This window comes from Dreissena polymorpha, chromosome 12 (assembly GCF_020536995.1).
Source record: "Dreissena polymorpha isolate Duluth1 chromosome 12, UMN_Dpol_1.0, whole genome shotgun sequence".
Taxonomy (NCBI): Eukaryota; Metazoa; Mollusca; class Bivalvia; order Myida; family Dreissenidae; genus Dreissena; species Dreissena polymorpha.
In genome coordinates, this window is record NC_068366.1 from 68,103,287 (window position 1) to 68,124,565 (window position 21,279).

At 36.5% G+C, this 21,279-nt stretch overlaps 1 protein-coding gene across 1 annotated transcript in view; it reads left to right on the forward strand.

Annotated features, from left to right (window-relative positions):
- LOC127853630 (uncharacterized) overlaps window positions 1-21,279 on the forward strand; it is a 149,227-nt gene that overhangs the window by 3,800 nt on the left and 124,148 nt on the right. The window contains exons 4-7 of the mRNA XM_052388306.1: window positions 540-707; window positions 2,216-2,338; window positions 4,980-5,102; window positions 7,282-7,404. Coding sequence (XP_052244266.1) covers window positions 540-707; window positions 2,216-2,338; window positions 4,980-5,102; window positions 7,282-7,404 — 537 coding nt within the window. The remainder of the gene's footprint in view (window positions 1-539; window positions 708-2,215; window positions 2,339-4,979; window positions 5,103-7,281; window positions 7,405-21,279) is intronic.

Sequence of the window (21,279 nt, forward strand, 5' to 3'; positions counted from 1 at the left end):
ATCCATTTATTTTACAGTTTAACATTTCGTTAATTCTCTACATACACAGTCTAGACTAGTATTTTCGGTGTGAAAATAGTCATTAATAACTCGGAAAGACGCTTAGTAACTGAGTACAGCATTGCAAAATCGATATCATATTTAAATTGCAAACTATTTGTTATATTAATCGTTTTCCATCTGTTATTAAACAGTTCTTTGTCTCTCGAAAACCAGACTATAAAACAATTCGTTGTAACGCCATGGCCGTAAACTTGCTACGCATCAGAGCCCTTTCTATTAAAGATCTTACGAACAATGTACGTTAAGATGGAATGTAATTTCACAACAAATGAACAATTATTGACAATGTGTTCTTAAAATAAAGGTCACGTTAATGGGTGAAAGGAAAACAATAAAACTAATGCAAAAAACTTATAATGGTGGCTGCTGCTGAGATAGTTTACTTCTTTAACAATTGTATCAAAACTTAAATAATTATGTCTTACGATGTTTTGGAATTATTTAAACGATGAATCGCACACATATTCTTAATTCAGAATGTCCAGCAGTGGAGCCTGTTATAAACGGTGTCATACTTGGGAACAGTTTCGAACTTAACTCACGGCGAATGGTCCGATGCAACCCGGGATACTTTGAGAAAACCGGTCAGAACACAATGCTTTGTTTGAACGGGAACTGGAACTATACGCCGGAGTGTGTACCTAGTAAGTCGACGACAACGACAACACGTTCAAAGCAATCAAGTCCAGATAGTTTACATATAAGTCCAATACGTGTCTACATATGAGCCCCATGTTGGCACCGATGAGTGTCAAAAAGCCGGAAGTGCGATACGACTTTTATGGGTTTCTTAAAGGCTACAACATGGGTCCAACCAACCTGGGTCACAAATGAGCTTATTAATTATCCATCAGTGGAAAACAGATGGGACCTTCATGAGATAGAAATAGTTGTCCAGCCTCCGGAAGTACAAATCGATTATGTTTGGGTCCAAATTTGAATAAAACATGAGTACAACATGGGACATAATGGTGCAAAATATTTGTCCGATAAGGGCGAACAGACATAAGAGTTGTAGGAGATACAAGCTGGAGTTGCATCTCCGGAAGGGCAAAGCGATTTTGACAGATTTTATGATCTAGAATGTCGGGCTGGTGAGCTGAGCTGGCTAAGCATTCGCCGTTATACTTTAAAAACGAACGCAGATCTAAAATGTCGCGCTTGGGTGCTGAGCTGGCTCAGCTTTCGCCGTAATACTTTTAAAACAAATGCTTATCTGGAATGTTGCGCTAGAGTGCTGAGCTCGCCATAACTCTTATAAGACGATATCTGATCTGGAATGTTTAGCCGGGGTGTTGAGCTGGCTCAACATTCAACTTAACGCCTTCAAAACGAATGCTGATCTAGAATGTTGCACTGGAGTGCTGAGCTGGCTTACCATTCGCCATAACTCTTATAAGACGAATGCTGATCTGGAATGTCGCGCTGGGGTGTTGAGCTGGCTCAGCATTTGTCTTAACGCTTTTGAAACGAATGCTGATCTGGAATGTCGCGCTGGAGTGCCGAGCTGGCTCAGCGTTCGCCGCAACCCTTTAAAACGAATGCTGATCTAGAATGTCGCGCTGGGGTATTGAGCTTGCTCAGCATTCGACTTAACGCTTTTGAAACGAATGCTGATCTGGAATGTCGCGCTAGAGTGCTGAGCTGGCTCAGCATTCGCCATAACTCTAATAAGACTAATGCCGATCTGGAATGTCGCGCTGGGGTGTTGAGAATTGGCCGTAATACTTTTAAGACGAATGCTGATCTAAAATGTCGCGCTGGAGTGCTGAGATGGCTCAGCATTCGACTTGGCGCTTTTGACACGAATGCTGATCTGGAATGTCGCGCTGGAGTGCTGAGCTGGCTCAGCATTCGCCGTAACACTTTCAAAAACGAATGCTGATCTGGAATGTCGCGCTGGAGTGCTGAGCTGGCTCAGCATTCGCAGTAGCACTTTTAAAACGAATGCTGATCTAAAATGTCGAGCCAGGTGCTGTGCCAGATCAGCATTCGTTATTTGCTGAGCTTCTGTCGATTACTGAACTTCACACACTTATGTTTAATGTCTTATCGTAGCCATTGTTCTGTATAATATACGATATTTTCTCTGGCTGATGTTTCATGAGTTACATTATTCTTATTTATACAAATGTGTATGTTCGGTTTGCAGATATCAACGAATGCACAGTCAATACTACCAGCCCATGCCTTAACGGAGCAACATGCACGAATACCATTGGTTCGTTCACTTGCACATGCGTACCAGGATTTACCGGACCACTGTGCGGAACAGGTATCATTGTTACACAAACCTTAATTTCGTTTCATTTAGTATAACGCATTTAATATGCTTGCATTTTTTTAAAACCAATATTCTTATTTCTATTTTCTTTTGCAGCTGCTTTCCGTTATTGTCTTTAAAGGTTATGTTAAAACGTACTAATGAAAAACACGTTAAAATATCTATAGATATTTATAGAGTAGTTTGCTTGGATTAATAAAGTTCAATATACAATTCAATTCAGTAGCGATAATAGGATGCCGGTTACATGCATCGTATATGCAAAAGCTTTCAGTGGCCATCGGCTTTTGTTTGTTTTAGTCGTTTGCGTTTTTCCTTTATGATCATCTAATTGATTGGTAGTGAAAATAAAACGAACGAAAATTCCCCCCCCCCTGAAGCCATTGTGGTTTCATTGGGTTTACATTTGCTACGCAGATATCATGAATCACGTATCGTTTAGATGTAATATATAGATTTATATAGTGGTTAATACTAGGGATGTCAAACCTAAGCAAATCCGTAACCGGTTAACCTCTTTCGATATTCGAGAGGTTAACCGGTTAATTGACTGTCTTTTGACCACATAAAAAAACATCAAAAAACGCATACGTTTACAAAGACATATAAAATATGTATTTTATAGGTCTTTGACGTTTATAAACAATTACATGTATATGCAAATATACTCTGTCTTGTTGATTGTCTTGCAACCTAATTACTTGTGCGTTGTGAGACAACCAGGCACGTGCGTACAGTGTCGTCCAAGATTATCCTGTGCAGTCCGTAAAGGCTAATCAGGGACGAAATTTCAACATTCACTGGATTCTCGTTAAGCAGATACTTTGCTTTGATTTTCGTTTATAAATTGTGTCTTTGTTTTTATACCGGAGCTCTGTAGCACCGATGTTCAAATCTAGCTAGTAAAGGCTTTTAATGACACACTTCTAATAATGTGAACATCTTAGAACCTTTTTACATTACACAATATTATGATATTCATCACACATGTATGATGTAATTGTGGTTATAATAATACTGAAATGCATTGACATGCCACTGACGCTAGTACTGCTGCTGATGTTGGTACTGCTGATAATCATGACAATGCTGAAATTGATGATCATTAGGAAAAGGAAAAGGAGAACTATCACGATGATATATAAATGCAACTTACATTTATTTTTAATACTTGACTTTCGAAGTTGCGATAACACGAAAGTGCAGTGCTATACTCGAGTACACAAACGTATTGAGTATTATTTGATCCTCGTCATGCGAAAATGGGTCTTATTCGACATATGTAGCTCCAGATCAATTAACGCATTCGTTTGGTCTTGCCAGGTGCTACACGGAATGCCAATGAGACCACGAAACCTTGCGTGACTGCGCAGGCTGCTCTGGAGCAACGCTGGCCGCATATGGCATAGGGCTCATTTTCATATGACGCCGTTCAATAAGGATTGTTAGGGTCACGATTACTTTTGAATGCACGTAATGCCTTACATAAAAAGAGAATGAGTCACGTTTTGACAAGTCACATAACATAAAATATACGCATTATTCATTATAAATTCACTAGCCCAAACATTTTAGTTTTCCCAACAGGGTTTCTTGTTTTCGAAACGCGTAAACATTCTTAAAAGCGTGGTATTTGAAATTCAGCGTTGGTCCGTTTGCTAATGGCATACTACATGAAACGTGTTGTTGATCAAGGAATATTGCATAAAGCGTGTTTTACGTCAAAAAAATAATAAATGAAGCGTGTTTATCTTAATGGGGATAATATTTGATGCGTGTTAGAAAAAAAACTTTCTTTTATTACTTTCGCTCTCTCAAAATCTTTGTTGATGTAATAATAAATGAAGCGTTTTTACTAATTGCTCGTGTGCCTGCTCATTAATACGCTACACCTCAATGGTTTACAACTTTAATCGATTTTGATCCACTGGGGGGGGGGGGGCATCACGGGTGGTAATTGCCGATAATTTGCGATCAGTTAAGCGGATTAGCCAATACAGTGAAATGAAGTAAAACAAAACTAACGATTTGAGAATGTATTGCGTTCAACAACAAAAATGCGTTTTCTGAAAGAGTAACCGAATATTAATTTTGTAATCGGTTAACCTTCTTAAGAAACGGATAACCGGTTAACCGGTTAACCGTTGCCATCCCTAGTTAATACTGAAACGAGAAATGTGTTGTGAAGTCTCGTCCGAACGGTCATTAGACTCTGTTGGCACTATAATATTTAATTTAAGACATCAATGAGTGCTTCGGCACCAATCCGTGTCAGAACGGAGGTTTTGTATTAACTGTAAACAATTGATGAGGTCTATGCATCAGTCTCTTCTTTAGGTGAAGTCCTCCTTAATTAGATGTTGCGGCGCTTAAAAAAGCCGTTCATACAAAATGAGTAATATAACTAATAACATTTTGGTATTTTAGTTATGCAAAACTTTGTGTTTACACTCAAATACTAGCTTCTGATTATTTTGGTAGTCAGATTTTGTGTTAATTCGAAAATTTGGTTTATTCAATTATAAAATATCGCCAATTATTGTTTTGCTTACTTTGTTAACATTCAAAGTAAGATATCGCCTCTTTTGTACCGTTGGTCAAGATTTTAATTTCAATGTTTGTATATATTTAGATGTCAATGAGTGCATATATCCATCTGGAAACCCGTGCAGGAATGGGGGCTCTTGCACAAACAATGTTGGATCGTATACGTGCGCATGCGCACCGGGCTATAGTGGAGCTTTGTGCGACAACGGTAGGGTATAGCAAATACAAAGTATAGTTTGTAGTTGTTCGCTTGCTTACAACTAATGTAATTGCCAAAAATGTCAAGCCAGTTCGCTGTCAACTACGATTAGCCAGATACCCGCCACATCTGCCGCATCCGCGCGAGAAAGAGGTGTATAATTTATTCAAGAGGTTTGAGTTCTTAAACTATAATCATTCACAAATGGAAACATTATGTGAATATAGTGTTAAATGGGATATTTTTGAACGGGGCGTTTATAGAAAAAACAACAACAATGTTTGTATTTATTATTCGTGTCGCGGTAGAGATTGTTTATGAATGATTAAAATAGTTCACTAGCTGCTGCGTCTTAATGACGTAGTATATTTGCTAAGCACAGGTTATTCTTAATCTGAGGCTATTAATAGATGCAGCTGCCGATAAACAATGGAGAGTCCAATTGCACGGGTGATGACAACGCAATAGTATACGGTTACGCTTGTTTATATTCACAGTTCTCAATTTATAAAACGTTGAGTTCAACAATAACTACAGGGATACGATAGGCAACAAAACATGCTTCATACTCGTTAAAACCGATTATAAAAAGCTATTAAATATAACAAGAATGATCTTTTACAAAGGTAGTCGGCGTTAATGCTGACTTTGATCTGGAATGTCGCTCTGGAGTGCTGAGGTGGCTCATCATTCGTCATAACGCTTTTGAAACGAATGCTGATCTGGAATGTCGCGCCGGAGTGCTGGGCTGGCTCAGCATTTGCCGTATCACTTTAAAACGAATGCTGATCTATAATGTCGCTCTGGAATGCTGTGCTACCTCAGCATTCGCCGTTATACTTGCAAAACGAATGCTGATCTGGAATGTCGCTCCGGAGTGCTGAGCTGCCTCAACATTCACCGTTACACTTTTAAAACGAATGCCGATCTGGAATGTCGCGCTGGAGTGCTGAACTGGCTCAGCATTCGCCTTAATACTTTTAAAATGAGCCTTAATGCTTTTGAAATTAATGCTTATCTAGAATGTCGCGCTGGGGTGTTGAGCTGGCTAAGTATTCGTCTTAACGCTTATGAAACAACGAATGCTGATCTGGAATGTCGCGCTGGAGTTCTGAGCTGGCTCAGCATTCGTCATAACACTTTTAAAACGAATGCTGATGTGGAATGTCGCGCTAGAGTACCGAGTTGGCTCAGCATTTGCCATAATACTTTAAAGACGAATTCTGATCTGGAATGTCGCGCTAGGGTGTTGAGCTAGCTCAGCATTCAACTTAACGCCTTTAAAACGAACTCTGATCTAGAATGCCGCGCTGTAGAGCTGAGCTGACCCACAATTCGCCATTACGCTTATAAGACGAATGCTGATCTGGAATGTCGCGCTGGGGTATTGAGCTGGCTTAGCATTAGTCTTAACGCTTTCGAAACGAATGCTGATCTAGAATGTCGCGCTGGAGTGCTAAGCTGGCTCAGCATTCGCCGTAACACTTTTAAAACGAATGCTGATCTGCAATGTCGCGCTGGAGGGCTGAGCTGGCTCAGCATTCGCCTTAAGGCTTTTGAAACGAACGCTGATCTAAAATGTCGCGCTGGAGTGCTGAGCTGGCTCAGCATTCGACTTAAAGTTTTTGAAACGAATGCTGAGCTGGAATGTCGCGTTGGAGTGCTGAGCTTGCTCAGCATTCGCCATAACTCTTAAAAAACGAATTCTGATCTGGAATTTCGCGCCGGGGTGTTGAGCTTGCTCAGCATTCGCCTTAACCTTTTTGAAACGAATGCTGATCTGGAATTACGCGCTGGAGTGCTGAACTGGCTCACCATTCGCCGTAATACTTTTAAATCGAATGCTGATCTGGAATGTCGCGCTATAGTGCTGAGCTGGCTCAGCATTCGCCGAAACACTTTTCAAACGAATGCTGATCTGGAATGTCGCGCTATAGTGTTGTGCTGGCTCAGCATTCGAAGCAACACTTTTAACATGAATATTGATCTGAAAGGTCGTGCCAGGTTCTGTGCCAGATCAACATTTGTAATTTGCTGAGCTGATGTCGATTACTGAACTTCGTGCACCATGTTATGTTTTATGTCTTATCGTATCCATTGTTCTGTATAATAGTCGATATTTTCTCTCGCTAATGTTTCATATGTTACATTATTCTTATGTTTAAACAAGTGTATGGTCGGTTTGCAGATATCAACGAATGTACAGTAAATACTACTAGCCCATGCCTAAACGGAGCTACATGCACGAATACCATTGGTTCGTCCACTTGCACCTGCGTACCAGGATTTACCGGACCACTGTGCGGAACAGGTATCTTTATTACAGAAACATTGATTTCGTTTCATTTGGTATAGCGCATTTAATGTGCTTGCATTTTTTATTAAACCAAGATTTTTATTTTTATTTTATTTTTCAGCTGCTTTTCGTAATTGTCTTTAACGGTTTTGCTAAAATGTTCCAAATGAAATATACGTTAAAATATCTACAGAGATTTATATAGTAGTTTGCTTGGATTAATAAAGTTCAATATAAAATGCAATTCATAAGTGATAATAGGATGCCGGTTACATGCATAGTATATGCCAAAGCTTTCATTGGCCATCGGCTTTTGTTTGTGTTCGTCGTTTGCGTTTTTCCTTTGTCTAATTGTTTGGTAGTGAACAAAAACGGACGAAAATCCCCCTCTGAAGCCATTGTGGTTTCATTGGGTTTACATTTGCTACGCAGATATCATGAATCACGTATGGTTTGGGTGTAATATATAGATTTAGATAGTGGTTAATACTAAAACGAGAAATGTGTTGTGAAGTCTCGTCCCAACGGTCATTACACTCTTTTGGCACTATAATATTTAAGACATCAATGAGTGCTTCGGCACCAATCCGTGTCAGAACGGAGGCACGTGCCAGAATACAGACGGATTGTACACGTGCATTTGTGAGCCTGGCTTCACAGAACCCGTGTGTTATATAGGTACGGTGTCTGAGCGGTAATAATCATGTCACATATTGTCAAACTTTTTTCATTTTTCGTTTATGGGATTTTCTATCGCAAAAGGTGATCAAACAAAAAGTGGGGAATTTAAGTTTTAATTTTTGGTTAAATATTCTTAATTCTCCGAACACAAACATGTTTCAAAAGTTTCAGTCTAATATTTTTACAATTAGAGAAAAGCTGGTTCTTATGCAATTGTTTTAGCATTGGTTGTCAACTATTCTCCTATTGCTTTTTAGTATAGTACATGTGGGGTTTAAGGGTTAACTTTGTCTAATTAAATCGATCTATGTGTGTCATCTCTCCCGAATAAATTTTAAAAACAAGTAAATGTATCACAACCCAATTTTTAATACCCTTTTTTAGCAATATTTATAGTGTTCAATATTAAACTGTTGTATGTGACTTCTTTGTAATTAACACTTCAGCAATTAACATAAAAGATACAATATCAATACAATCTGTGACTTGCAATTCTCAGTATGACAGCCATGTCATAAAAGCAGTATTTTTGTAATAAATATGTGCCAAATTTCAGTTCCATATGTCAAGTAACAACACGGATGCTAAATGATGAAAACACAGGATTTTTCGATTATATAGAATTTATGAACCCCTCCCACACCAGGTGTAAAGCGCATGCTGAAGTTCCAACTTAATTTTCAAGGCACTGGTGTATTTGTTGTTGGGGGTGGGGGGGGGGGGGGGGGGGGCAAGAATTTTCGATTCGTCTATTTCTACGATGACGCACTATCAACACTTTCAACACGATTATTGTTTTGCTTGTCTTGATTTCATGTGTATCCAGTTTGATTTCACTTTTCTGAGGACACCTGCTTGTAAATTGCACGATTAAAATATATTGGTGAATCGTAACGCAATGAGGAATATATGCATGCATGAGCTCAACATTAGTATTTGCTATAAACAATGAATAAGGTCCATGCATCAGTCTCTTCGTTAGGTGAAGGCCTCCTTAATTAGATGTTTCGGCGCTTAAAATTACTCTTGATACAAAATGAGTAATATAACTGGTAACATTTTGGTATGTTTATAATGCGAAACTTTGTGTTTACAGTCCGATATTAGCTACTGACTATTTTGGTCGTAATGTATTTTGTTAATTAAAAAATTCGGTTTATTCAATTATCAAATATCGCCTATTATTGTTTTGTTTACTTTGTTTACATTCAGAGTAAAATATCGCCTCTTTTGTACCGTTGGTCAAGCTTTTTATTTGAATGTTTGTTAATATTTAGATATCGATGAGTGCTTAGCCCCAACTGGAAACCCGTGCAGGAATGGGGGCACTTGCACAAAAAATGTCGGATCGTATACGTGCGCATGCGCATCGGACTATAGTGATACATTGTGCGACAACGGTCGGGTAAAGCGAATAAATAGTATTGTATGTACTTGTTCGCTTGCTTACAACTAATGTCAGTGCCAAAAATTTCATGCTATTTCGCTACTAACTACGCTTAGCCGGATACCCGCCACATCTGCCGCATCCGCGCGAGAAAAAGTTGAATAATTTATTCAAGAGGCTTGAGTTTGTCAACTATATTCATTCACAAATGGAAACATTATGCAAATATAGTGTTAAATGGAATATGTTTGAACGGGGCGGATATAGAAAAGAATCAATAAACCATGTTTATATTATACGTGTCGCGGTAAAGATTGTTTATGAATGATTAAAATAGTCCACTATCTGCTGCGTCTTAATGACGTAGTATTTTTGCTTAGCACAGGTAATTCATAATCTGAGGCTATTAATAGATGCGGCTGCCGATAAACAATGGAGAGTCCAATTTCACGGGTGATGACAACGCAATAGTATAATGTTACGCTTGTTTATATTCACAGTTCTCAATTGATAAAACGTTGAACATAAGTTCAGCAATAACTAGAGGGATACGATAGTCAACAACAAAAACATTCATAATCGCTAAAACCGATTATAAAAAAACTATTAAATATAACAATAATTATCTTTTAAAAAGGTAGTCGGCGTAAATGCTGACTTTGATCTGGAATGTCGCGCTGGAGTGCTGAGGTGGCTCAGCATTCGCCGTGATACTTTAAAACGAATGCTGATCTGGAATGTCGCGCTAGAGAGCTGAGCTGGCTCGGCATTCGCCATAACTCTTAAGACGAATGCTGATCTGGATTGTCGCGCTGGGGTGTTGAGCTGGCTCAGCAATCCCCTTAACGCTTTTGGAACGAATGCTGATCTGGAATGTCATGCTGGAGTGCTGAGCTGGCTCAGAATTCGCCATAGTGCTTTTAAAACGAATGCTATTCTAGAATGTCGCGCTGGAGTGCTATGCTGGCTCAGCATTCGACTTAAAGCTTTTCAAACGAATGCTGATCTGGAATTTCGCGCTGAAGTGCTGAGCTGGCTCAGCATTCGCAGGAACACTTTTAAAGCGAATGCTGATCTAGAATGTCGCGCTGGGATTCTGAGCTGGCTCAGCATTCATCGTAAATCTTTAAAAACGAATGCTGATCTGGAATGTTGCGCTAGATTGTTGTTCTTGCTCAGCATTCGCCGTAACACTTTTAACATGAATACTGATCCGAAATGTCGAGCCAGATCAATATTCGTAATTTGCTGAGCTGATGTCGAATACTGAACTTCACGCACTTATGTTTAATGTCTTATCGTATCCATTGTTCTGTATAATATACGATATTTTCTCTGGCGAATAGTTCATGAGTTACATTATTCTTATGTATAAAAATTGTATGTTCGGTTTGCAGATATCAACGAATGTACAGTAAATACTACCAGCCCATGCCTAAACGGAGCTACATGCACGAATACCATTGGTTCGTTCACTTGCGCATGCGTACCAGAATTTACAGGATCACTGTGCGGAACAGGTATCCTTGTTACAAAAACCTTGATTTCGTTTCATTTGGTATAACGCATTTAATATGCTTGCTTTTTTTATTAAACCAAGATTGTTATTTCTATTTTCTTTTTCAGCTGCCTTTTTAATTGTCTTGAACAGTTTTGTTAAAACGTACCAATGAAATACACGGTAAAATATCTACAGAGATTTTTATAGTAGTTTGCTTGGATTAATAAAGTTCAATATACAATGCAATTCATTAGCGGTAAGTCTTATAGTGTTTTATCCAGGCCGTTTTAGCGTGGCGCGGCGCCACGCCGCTTTTTTGAAGCGCCTCGTTGCCCCTTTCAAATCAAATCAGCGCCACGCTGCCCTTTTCAAAGGCCGCTGCCCTTTTCAAAGGCCGCGGCCCTGTTTTCCGCCGTGCGCGACCTTATTGATAACATCTTAATTGCCTCTTAACCAAGCTTCTAAGCCGACTATTATCAGCGAAGATTCGCGCGGTTGTGAATTCGTCATGCGTGAATAACCATGTGTCAATATCAATCGATAATTTCAGTGGCTTTGTAACACTAATCGGTCCGGATACAATCGTGCACAGTTATTTAGGAGACTTGATGAAAACCTCGATGTTATTCACGTGGAAATTGTGCATTTCATGCATAATTCAGTTATATCAAAACATTTATTTTTACGCGTAATTAAATTAAAAAAAACACCAGTTGTATCTGTAAAATATTGATTTGATTTCAATTTAATGCAAAACAGTTTTAAGTTAATAAAAATTAATTTACAGGGCTTGCACTTTTGTCTTTTGTGTTTTTTACACATATGTTGACATGTCTATCCAATCTATATTAGTGTATTTTAACACTATATAGCAGCCTTCCGTGGAAGGCAAAACCTATGACACATGTTAAGTATATTCGTCTATTATGTCTTTATTTTCGCTTTCGCTTTAAGATATATCCTCGGCGAATAAGTTACACTGAACAAAATATGATTTTAATTATTATTTCAATGTGATTATTCTCATTAGGAATTAACAATTATTTATCATCTACATAGTTAGTTATACTTATCTTTGTAAATAATCTAACTGAATGTATTGAGTTGTTTCATTTATGATCTCATGTGTGTGTATATACTTTATTGTACTTCCTTGCTTGTATTATATGTTATGCTCTCCGTGAATGGAGGAAAATAAAAGTCTATCTATCTATCTATGGTACAAATAAACATGACCCATTTATAATCCTTTCAAAATCACACACCGTATCGGGCAGGTATAAAACCCGGAACTATCCGGAAATCTTTATGGTAAAACCCGGAACCGATATAAATGGTTATAACTTCATTATTATTCGTCCGATATTAATTATAATGGTACCGTTGTAAAGAAGATCCTCTACAGATTCTAACCATATCAAAATATTTTATGGCAGGGTCGTAGTCGGCCTGTAAATCGCGGACAAAGTCGGCCTGTTTTAACGTTTTTTTTTACACACGCAAATGCCGAAAAGAAAACCCGGAACCGATATAAATGGTTATAACTTCATTATTATTCGTCCGATATTAATTATAATGGTACCGTTGTAAAGAAGATCCTCTACAGATTCTAACCATATCAAAATATTTTACGGCAGGGTCGTAGTCGGCCTGCAAATCGCGGACAAAGTCGGCCTGTTTTAACGTTTTTTTGTACACACGCAAATGCCGAGAAGAAAACCCGGAACCGATATAAATGGTTATAACTTCATTATTATTCGTCCGATATTAATTATAATGGTACCGTTGTAAAGAAGATCCTCTACAGATTCTAACCATATCAAAATATTTTATGGCAGGGTCGTAGTCGGCCTGTAAATTGCGGACAAAGTCGGCCTGTTTTAACGGGTTTTTTTTACACACGCAAATGCCGAAAAGAAAATCCGGAACCGATATAAATGGTTATAACTTCATTATTATTCGTCCGATATTAATTATAATGGTACCGTTGTAAAGAAGATCCTCTACAAATTCTAACCATATCAAAATATTTTATGGCAGGGTCGTAGTCGGCCTGCAAATCGCGGACAAAGTCGGCCTGTTTTAACGTTTTTTTTTACACACGCAAATGCCGAGAAGAAAACCCGGAACCGATATAAATGGTTATAACTTCATTATTATTCGTCCGATATTAATTATAATGGTACCGTTGTAAAGAAGATCCTCTACAGATTCTAACCATATCAAAATATTTTATGGCAGGGTCGTAGTCGGCCTGCAAATCGCGGACAAAGTCGGCCTGTTTTAACGGTTTTTTTTACACACGCAAATGCCGAAAAGAAAACCCGGAACCGATATAAATGGTTATAACTTCATTATTATTCGTCCGATATTAATTATAATGGTACCGTTGTAAAGAAGATCCTCTACAGATTCTAACCATATCAAAATATTTTATGGCAGGGTCGTAGTCGGCCTGCAAATCGCGGACAAAGTCGGCCTGTTTTAACGGTTTTTTTTACACACGCAAATGCCGAGAAGAAAACCCGGAACCGATATAAATGGTTATAACTTCATTATTATTCGTCCGATATTAATTATAATGGTACCGTTGTAAAGAAGATCCTCTACAGATTCTAACCATATCAAAATATTGTATGGCAGGGTCGTAGTCGGCCTGTAAATCGCGGACAAAGTCGGCCTGTTTTAACGGTTTTTTTTACACACGCAAATCTAGATGACAATATACAATATACGCACCGTGAAGAAACTAACTCACAACTTATATACAGAAAATATTTGAATTAAATCATTAAAGGCACTTCTAGCAGAAGAACCTGGAGTTCGTAAAGACTTTTATTAAAAAGTAAGGAAATGAACTTTCAATTATTACTTTAATCAGCAATTCAACAACAAACGGGCCATATTAAAGGGTTTCATGTGACCTAATGAACTGAACTGTTAGCCCAAAAACCCCGCCCAAAACAGATTGTCATCCTATTCGTTGCCATCCTTGCAACCACAATTTACCTACGAAGGTCAGATCGGGATTCGAACCCGAAACCACCCATTAGCCATCTAAATAAGATATGATTCCGGCCTGGGTTGCTCTACCAATTAAGCTATTCTGACCTTTTGAAAAATATATGGGTAAACTGCAATTCTGTTGAATAGCATGATTAACTTGCTTAGAAAAACGTTTCCAAAGAATTACATGTACATTTCATTGAAATTGTTTTATGATTTAGAACGATATATTTGCAGTTTAAAAGGTCACACGAGGCAATGTTTGAAAAGCCCACAAAAGCTTCCGTTTGTAAAATGGTGATAATTTGCCGACCGTGTAGTTCATATAAACCCTTATTTTGCACAAATCGGGAAGAAACATTTATGGATCGAAAACCAACTGCAGATAAGAGCAACATAACAGTCCTTGTAACTAAGTAACTTTTTTGTTTTAAAATCGCACAAAAGCTGCTGTTTGTAAAATAGATAAAATCACCTTATGTCTGCACACATCTGAAGTATATATGGTTCGAATACCATCTGCGGATAAGAGCAACTAAACAGTCCGGGGCAATTGCACTTTACCGGTACGCACTATAACCCAAGCCCTTATAATTAGTGTTAAGTTGCGCAAATTTCGGAATCCATGATGGCAGCGTACCGGTAAAGTGCAATATAGCCAACATAAATAAGGAGTTAAAGCGGGACTGCACGATTTGTGTCAAATATGTTAATCAGCAATTAAACAACAAACAGGCCATATTAAACGGTTTCATGTGACTAGACGAACTGATGAACTGAACGGTTAGCCCAAAACCCCGCCGAAAACAAATTGTCACACTATCCGTTTCCAGCCTTGCAACCACAAGTTTACCTACGAAGTTCAGATCGGGATTCGAACCCGAACCCACCCATGAGCCATCTAATGATACCGGCCTGGGTTGCTCTACCAATTAAGCTATCTGACCTTTTGAAAAATATGTAGGTAAACTGCAATTCTGTATAATAGCATGAATGACTTGCTCAGCAAAAGTTTACAGTTATTCGCACATCCCTGCTCATAGCAAAACACAATTGACTAACATAAAATCTTTTTCCGTAAATTTATAAATCTTTAATCGAAACATCTTCATTCATTTTCATAAGATAATGTTTTATTAATTTTGCATTGCCTTGTAGCTTTACATTTAAATTAGGAGATTTGTGACGTATATCGTGTGTGGTCATTTCAGTGACGAAAAAAACTAGTTTAACCTCAAAATATTAAACATACAGTCCACACAGGCTAAACAGGGTCGACACTCTTCGCTGTTATGACATTTTTCGTTTAAATGAAGTCTCTTCTTAGCAAAGATACCATTAAGGCGGAAAGTGTCGTCCCTCATAAGCCTGTGCGAACTGCACAGGCTAATCTGGGACGACACTGTACGCACATGCATTATGGCCAGTTTTCTCAGAATACGACACATAGTTTAAACGCATTTTCGATAGAATTAGCGACGACATATGAACGTGGTTTGTTTTTAACAGTTAATTATTTATTCAAAGCATCATCAAATGCAAAACGTATTTAGGATTGTTTGTTTGTCATGCATTATTGTAAACTTCGATAAGATTAAAAAAAGAGCATACATGTGTATGTGGTTAAAAAAATTTAAGATAAATTGAAAGAGAGCATAATGTGGATGTGCATTTCGTTTGACTCTCTGGATTTTAATGACAAGTCGGACGTGGCATTTTAGTTAACAGTAAAATATTTGTTAAAAATTCGAACGAGCCCAAAACGCATTTTGGATCTTGTGTTTGTCATGCATACTAGAAAACTTCCATAGGCATAAAATAACTCGCTTCTACGTGATCGCGGGTTTGTAAAAAAAAAATGGTCAGAATGGTTAGCGTTCGAAACAAACGTTATCAATAATGGTGTGGTTTAAATTAAATTTCGAAAAAGTGACGGCAGTACAAAAATGGTTGTGCATATCATTGTAAATATACCTTTAGACTTTTTTTCATTGTATATTCGGAGTCCAATGCAATCAATGACGATTTGTCCAGTATACTTATTGAATTATCTGTCTATTTGTAAATCCAGTATGAAATTTATCAAACCCATTTTGATACTTAAAATACTTTCAAATATATATGCATTTAAATACAAGCAAAGTTCGGATTTCAATACACATATCTATACTTAGATTCTCAAAACCATACCCATATCAGTAATTTTAGTCGAAAAACTCACCCCGTATTTTCGGCACATCCCTATATACCCGTATATAGGAAGTTATCCCCCCCCCTTTTTCCGGGGCTGGATGTCGAAGGCATAAATTGCATTTTATTGGACGAGATAGATTAATTTGTTATAATGGAAATGACACCATAAAAGTAACTGTACTGGAGGATATCATTACATTATATCTAAATAGATATCATATTTATAAACATTAAGATATAATTGTTGTACCATAATCACATACCTTTATCTCAGTGCTTGTTCATCTCAAATTACCATGTGCAGTATGGACACAACCATTTTTCATCTTGGTTTGTCATTGTGTACCCAACACATCTTTTGTGAAACCATCTATTCATTTTGCATCTTTTATTGTCACATTCCACCATATCGCCAACTATATCAGGCAACTTACAAGCGCAAAAAATCTTAATAGAACAACTTTTTGCTACTTTACACGGCATTTTTGGCTTTTTTCTATTTTTGGAAATGTTGTAAACTGTTGTTTAGTAATACATTCTAATAAATGTGCTCTCATTCTTGGTATATCATATCTGATAATTGAAAAATCTACATCATAATTGTTGTGTAACACCTCAGTAAGATTGGCAATAGCAAAAACACCACAATCTGTGTAATTAGGTTGACGTTGTACGTCGGGTATTTGTACTTGTACACTGCGCTCTCCATTTTCATAGATTTGAGCGATTTGAATTGAAATACTACTGTTTAGAGTTCTTGGAGATTTTAAACTGTCCACCACAATAACATGTCGATCTTTCTGTGATTGGTATGATAATACCCAGTGATTACTGGCGTTGTAATGTATTTGGGCGGACGGGGGATTTTGTTTCGTTAAACGTTTATTTATATCCCAGGTACCTAAATCATGATTAAAGTACGGAGCAAGAAGTGTGTTCTGCATCCCACTGTCAAGCGCGAATTGTTCTTTTAGCATTTGCTGACATTTGTTTATTATTGGGTCGTTCAGCCACCCGGATGGATTTTTAACTAGCTCTAAATCTATTGTAGATATATTTGCAATTTCTACATTATCGTCTTCCGCGTCATCAATGATCATTTGATTAAAACACGTCTGTTCACTGGTAAATGAATCATCGCTGCTTATATGCAAATTATTTCATTGCGAATGAGATGCTAATAGACTGATGTAATGACAGCGATGAATTTAAAGAATCTGTTTGTCTTACATGTACACTATACATGAAAGGAAGGTATCATTACTCTCGTTTATTTTATATATATTATTATGAAAAATTATTTCGTTAAAGGCATAGTCAAACGGAAAAACTTTTCATGGTTATTATAATATATCATTCCTTCACTAAAATGAATGATATATCATTGGATAATTGTCAATTTTGTGGTTTAAATTTGAAATGTCATAATATGTAACGTCTCTTACAGAGTATATTATATATACGATTTTGTAGTGACTGTCATGTTTTATACATAGCACACACAATGCACCCATATCCGATTTTTCGTCATTTAAAGTCAAAAGTTTCAATTGGTTGCATCAAAATATCACTCACTACAAGTTGGTTTTTAACTACTTCAAAAAATGAAAATGCCCCTTTAATTGACTATAGAGGATTTGACACCATTGAGTTAATGCTGTTAGTACTGATGACATAATAGTTTCAGATTTTAATTCGCACCGTTCGCTTAACTCAACGTTCAATGGCACGCGAACTTATTATTGTAACTAATGCAAGCTAAAAATAATATGTGAATATTTTCTAAAAAAACCACTATCCTGCGAAAATGGATCTTATTTAATTGTGGTTCCCTCTTATGTTGTCCGTCGACTTTAAGAATAATGTGTCAGTAATAAAAGTATTGTACATATTCACATGCTTTGTAATAAATGAAAGATGCAAATGTGTCCAATTCATCTTTTTCAGTGCGCTTAATGTAGCTTCTTTAATATCCAACTTAATTAGCGCCGTCTTTATTAAGGCTATGTCTATTTTAAGAACAGATTACGGGGCGCCTAGATTACAGTGAAGTTTATACTAATGTGCAACAATGATGTGGGTCCACTCTCGTTGTTTATTTTATATGTACATAACAATTTGGCAATAAATGACATCAGTTATTTTCAGTAAATCCAATTTGTTCATAACAGTAGCCAGGTGCCTGAGATAGAGCTGATAAATAGGGATAACCACAGCAGGTGGCTAATACACAGTGTAGACTTCCCCTGTTTTATTATTGGAATTGTTTTTTATCTGATTGGCATTTATGAAGTGTATTAATTCGGGTCTGTTGGCGATCATTTTATGTGCAAAACTGTGTTTCTTACTGACTTTCAATCGTTATGCTTTTAAACACAATTTCATGAAACCATTTAATTAAATACATTGGCGCGTTGGAACATGAATTGTAAATCAAGCTGAGTGGTATCAGTTTTTAAATCGCATAACTCGCTTAAATCAACGTTCAATATCACGCACGCTTAACAAAATTATAAAAACATCACGTGATTCATTATATTGGTTTAAAAAAGTATGTACACATATGATATGTATTGTTATATTTTGTTTTTGTTTTTAATCAACAAGAAAAAATAAAACATTGTCATATATATAGCGCTTTACCTTTGCAAAATTTTACATTACATAAAGAAGTATCGTATTTGTTAAAGTGAACATGCTTGACATATTTATAATGCATTATTACAAGTAATATAGTGCACACGGAATGTGACCTTTAACTTTATGCAATCCACATTTTTAAGCGTCGTATTGTAACAGTAGCAGACAACAGGCATCAGGTTAATAAGAATAACTGATGTATTTATAGAACGTGAATAAAATCACCAAGTAACATGTTTTGAAATTACAAATAATAGTATAACATTATTCATCTATCAATGGTCATTAAAAGCTATGTTTAAAAGCAAATAATATCAAAATGTTTGCCGAAATAAACAATTGTGCTGTGTTTGTGTCACGCTCTATTGGTATTTAAGTCGGTCCATACAATCACCGAAAAGCACCGAAAGGCACTCAATTTCTCTCTCTATATATGCAATATATCGTTTCTAGCGTGTGTTAACGGGTTTAATTAGTTATTAATGGTTATATGAATGTATGTCTATACTACATTTTGCCCAAAATTGGATTAATATCGGCAATATACCGACCGAATAGCAATTCATGTCAAGACCGAAAAGCAATCAATTTCTTGTATATAAATGAAAAATTGCGTTTCTATTGTGTGAGTAACGGATTAAATGAGTTATAAATGGTTATATTTTATGCATACTTATACTACCTTTTGTTTATTATGATGTATTAATGCCCAAAATTGGATAAATATCGGCAATATACCGCCCGAAAAGCACTTCATGTGACGACCGAAATGCACTCAATTTCTCGCTATATATATGAAAACTTGCGTTTCTATTGTGTGTAAACGGACTAAATTAGTTATAAATGGTTATATTTCATGCATATTTATACTACCTTGTGTTTATAATGATGTATTAATGCCCAAAATTGGATAAATATCGGCAATATACCGACCGAAAAGCACTTCATGTGAAGACCGAAAAGCACTCGATTTCTCGCAATATATATGCAAAAATGCGTTTGTATTGTGTGTTAATGGACTAAATTAGATAAAAATGGTTATATTTCATGCATATTTATACTACCTTGTGTTTATTATGATGTATTAATGCCCCATATTGGATAAATATCGGCAATATACCGACCGAAAAGCACGTCATGTGACGACCGAAAAGCACTCCCGCGACAGCACAGAATCACCGAAAAGCACTCAATTTCTTCATATTTTCATGAAAGTAAGCCATAAGTGCCGTTTATAATGGATTGAAAACATGTACGTATTAATTAAGTAATTAATCACTTCGTTAAATATTGATTTAAGTGTAAAGATCACGCACAATAGTATTTTTATTTGCAACCGAAAAGCACTATCGCGCCAGCATAGAATCACCGAAAAGCACTCAATTATTCTATATATACATGAAAGTAAACTATAAGGGCCGATTTTAATGGAGTGAAAAAATGTACATATTTATTTAGTCAATAATGACTTCGTTAAATGTTGATTTAAGTATAAAAATAAAAAAGGCAGTTCTTCTTTTCATTTGCATCAAATTAAAGGTTAAAGACCGAATGTTTAAAAAAAAACTGCTATTTTATGAATATATATCAAGCACGTACACTTAACCAAAAAATACGATATTTCTTTATTTAATGTAGAATTTTGAAAAAGTAAAGCGCTTTATACATAACAATGCTTCTTTCTGGTACTTCTTGAGTAAATAAACAACAATGTACAGCATATTATATTTGTACATAATTTATAAAAAGAACTATGCGCGTCCCATTGAACGTTGAGTTAAGCGAGAGTTGAGAATTAAATTACACATTCATTGTTTCATTATTTCTTTTTTAAATTGAAATGATTAAAAAATTAAGTCAGAAAACCAGCTTTTCTGCATTAAATGACCTTTAACAAAACGCCATCAGACCCGAATGAATACACGTCATTTATTCCAAGCAGGTAAATAACAAATACTATAATAAAACAGGGGAAGTCTACACTGTGTATAAGCAACCTGCTGTGGGTATCGTATCAGCTCAATACACAGGAACATGGTCATAATGGCTACTGTACTGGAAAAATTGGATTTACAGTCAAAATAACCAATTTCGTTTAAGTCTACACTGTGTATTAGCAACTTGCTGTGGTGATCTTATCAGCTCAATACACAAGAACATGGCTACTGTACGGAAAAAAATGGATTTACAGCCAAAATAACTGATTTCATTTATTGCTGAAGTGGTGTGTATTTAAATTAACAACGAGCATTGATCCACCTCACCGTTGCACATTATATTAAATTAATTAATTTAATGAACTAATTAAAGGCGGCGCTAATAAAGTGTGAAGGTGGAAATTAAGAAATAAGATATATTTTCGCATGACACTGAATACACACGATACATGGATAAAATATAAATAAGACACATTTGAATCTTTCATTTCTCCAACAAAATAGCACGTAGTCACATATATAAGATAGCTTAAAGACCAGAAAAC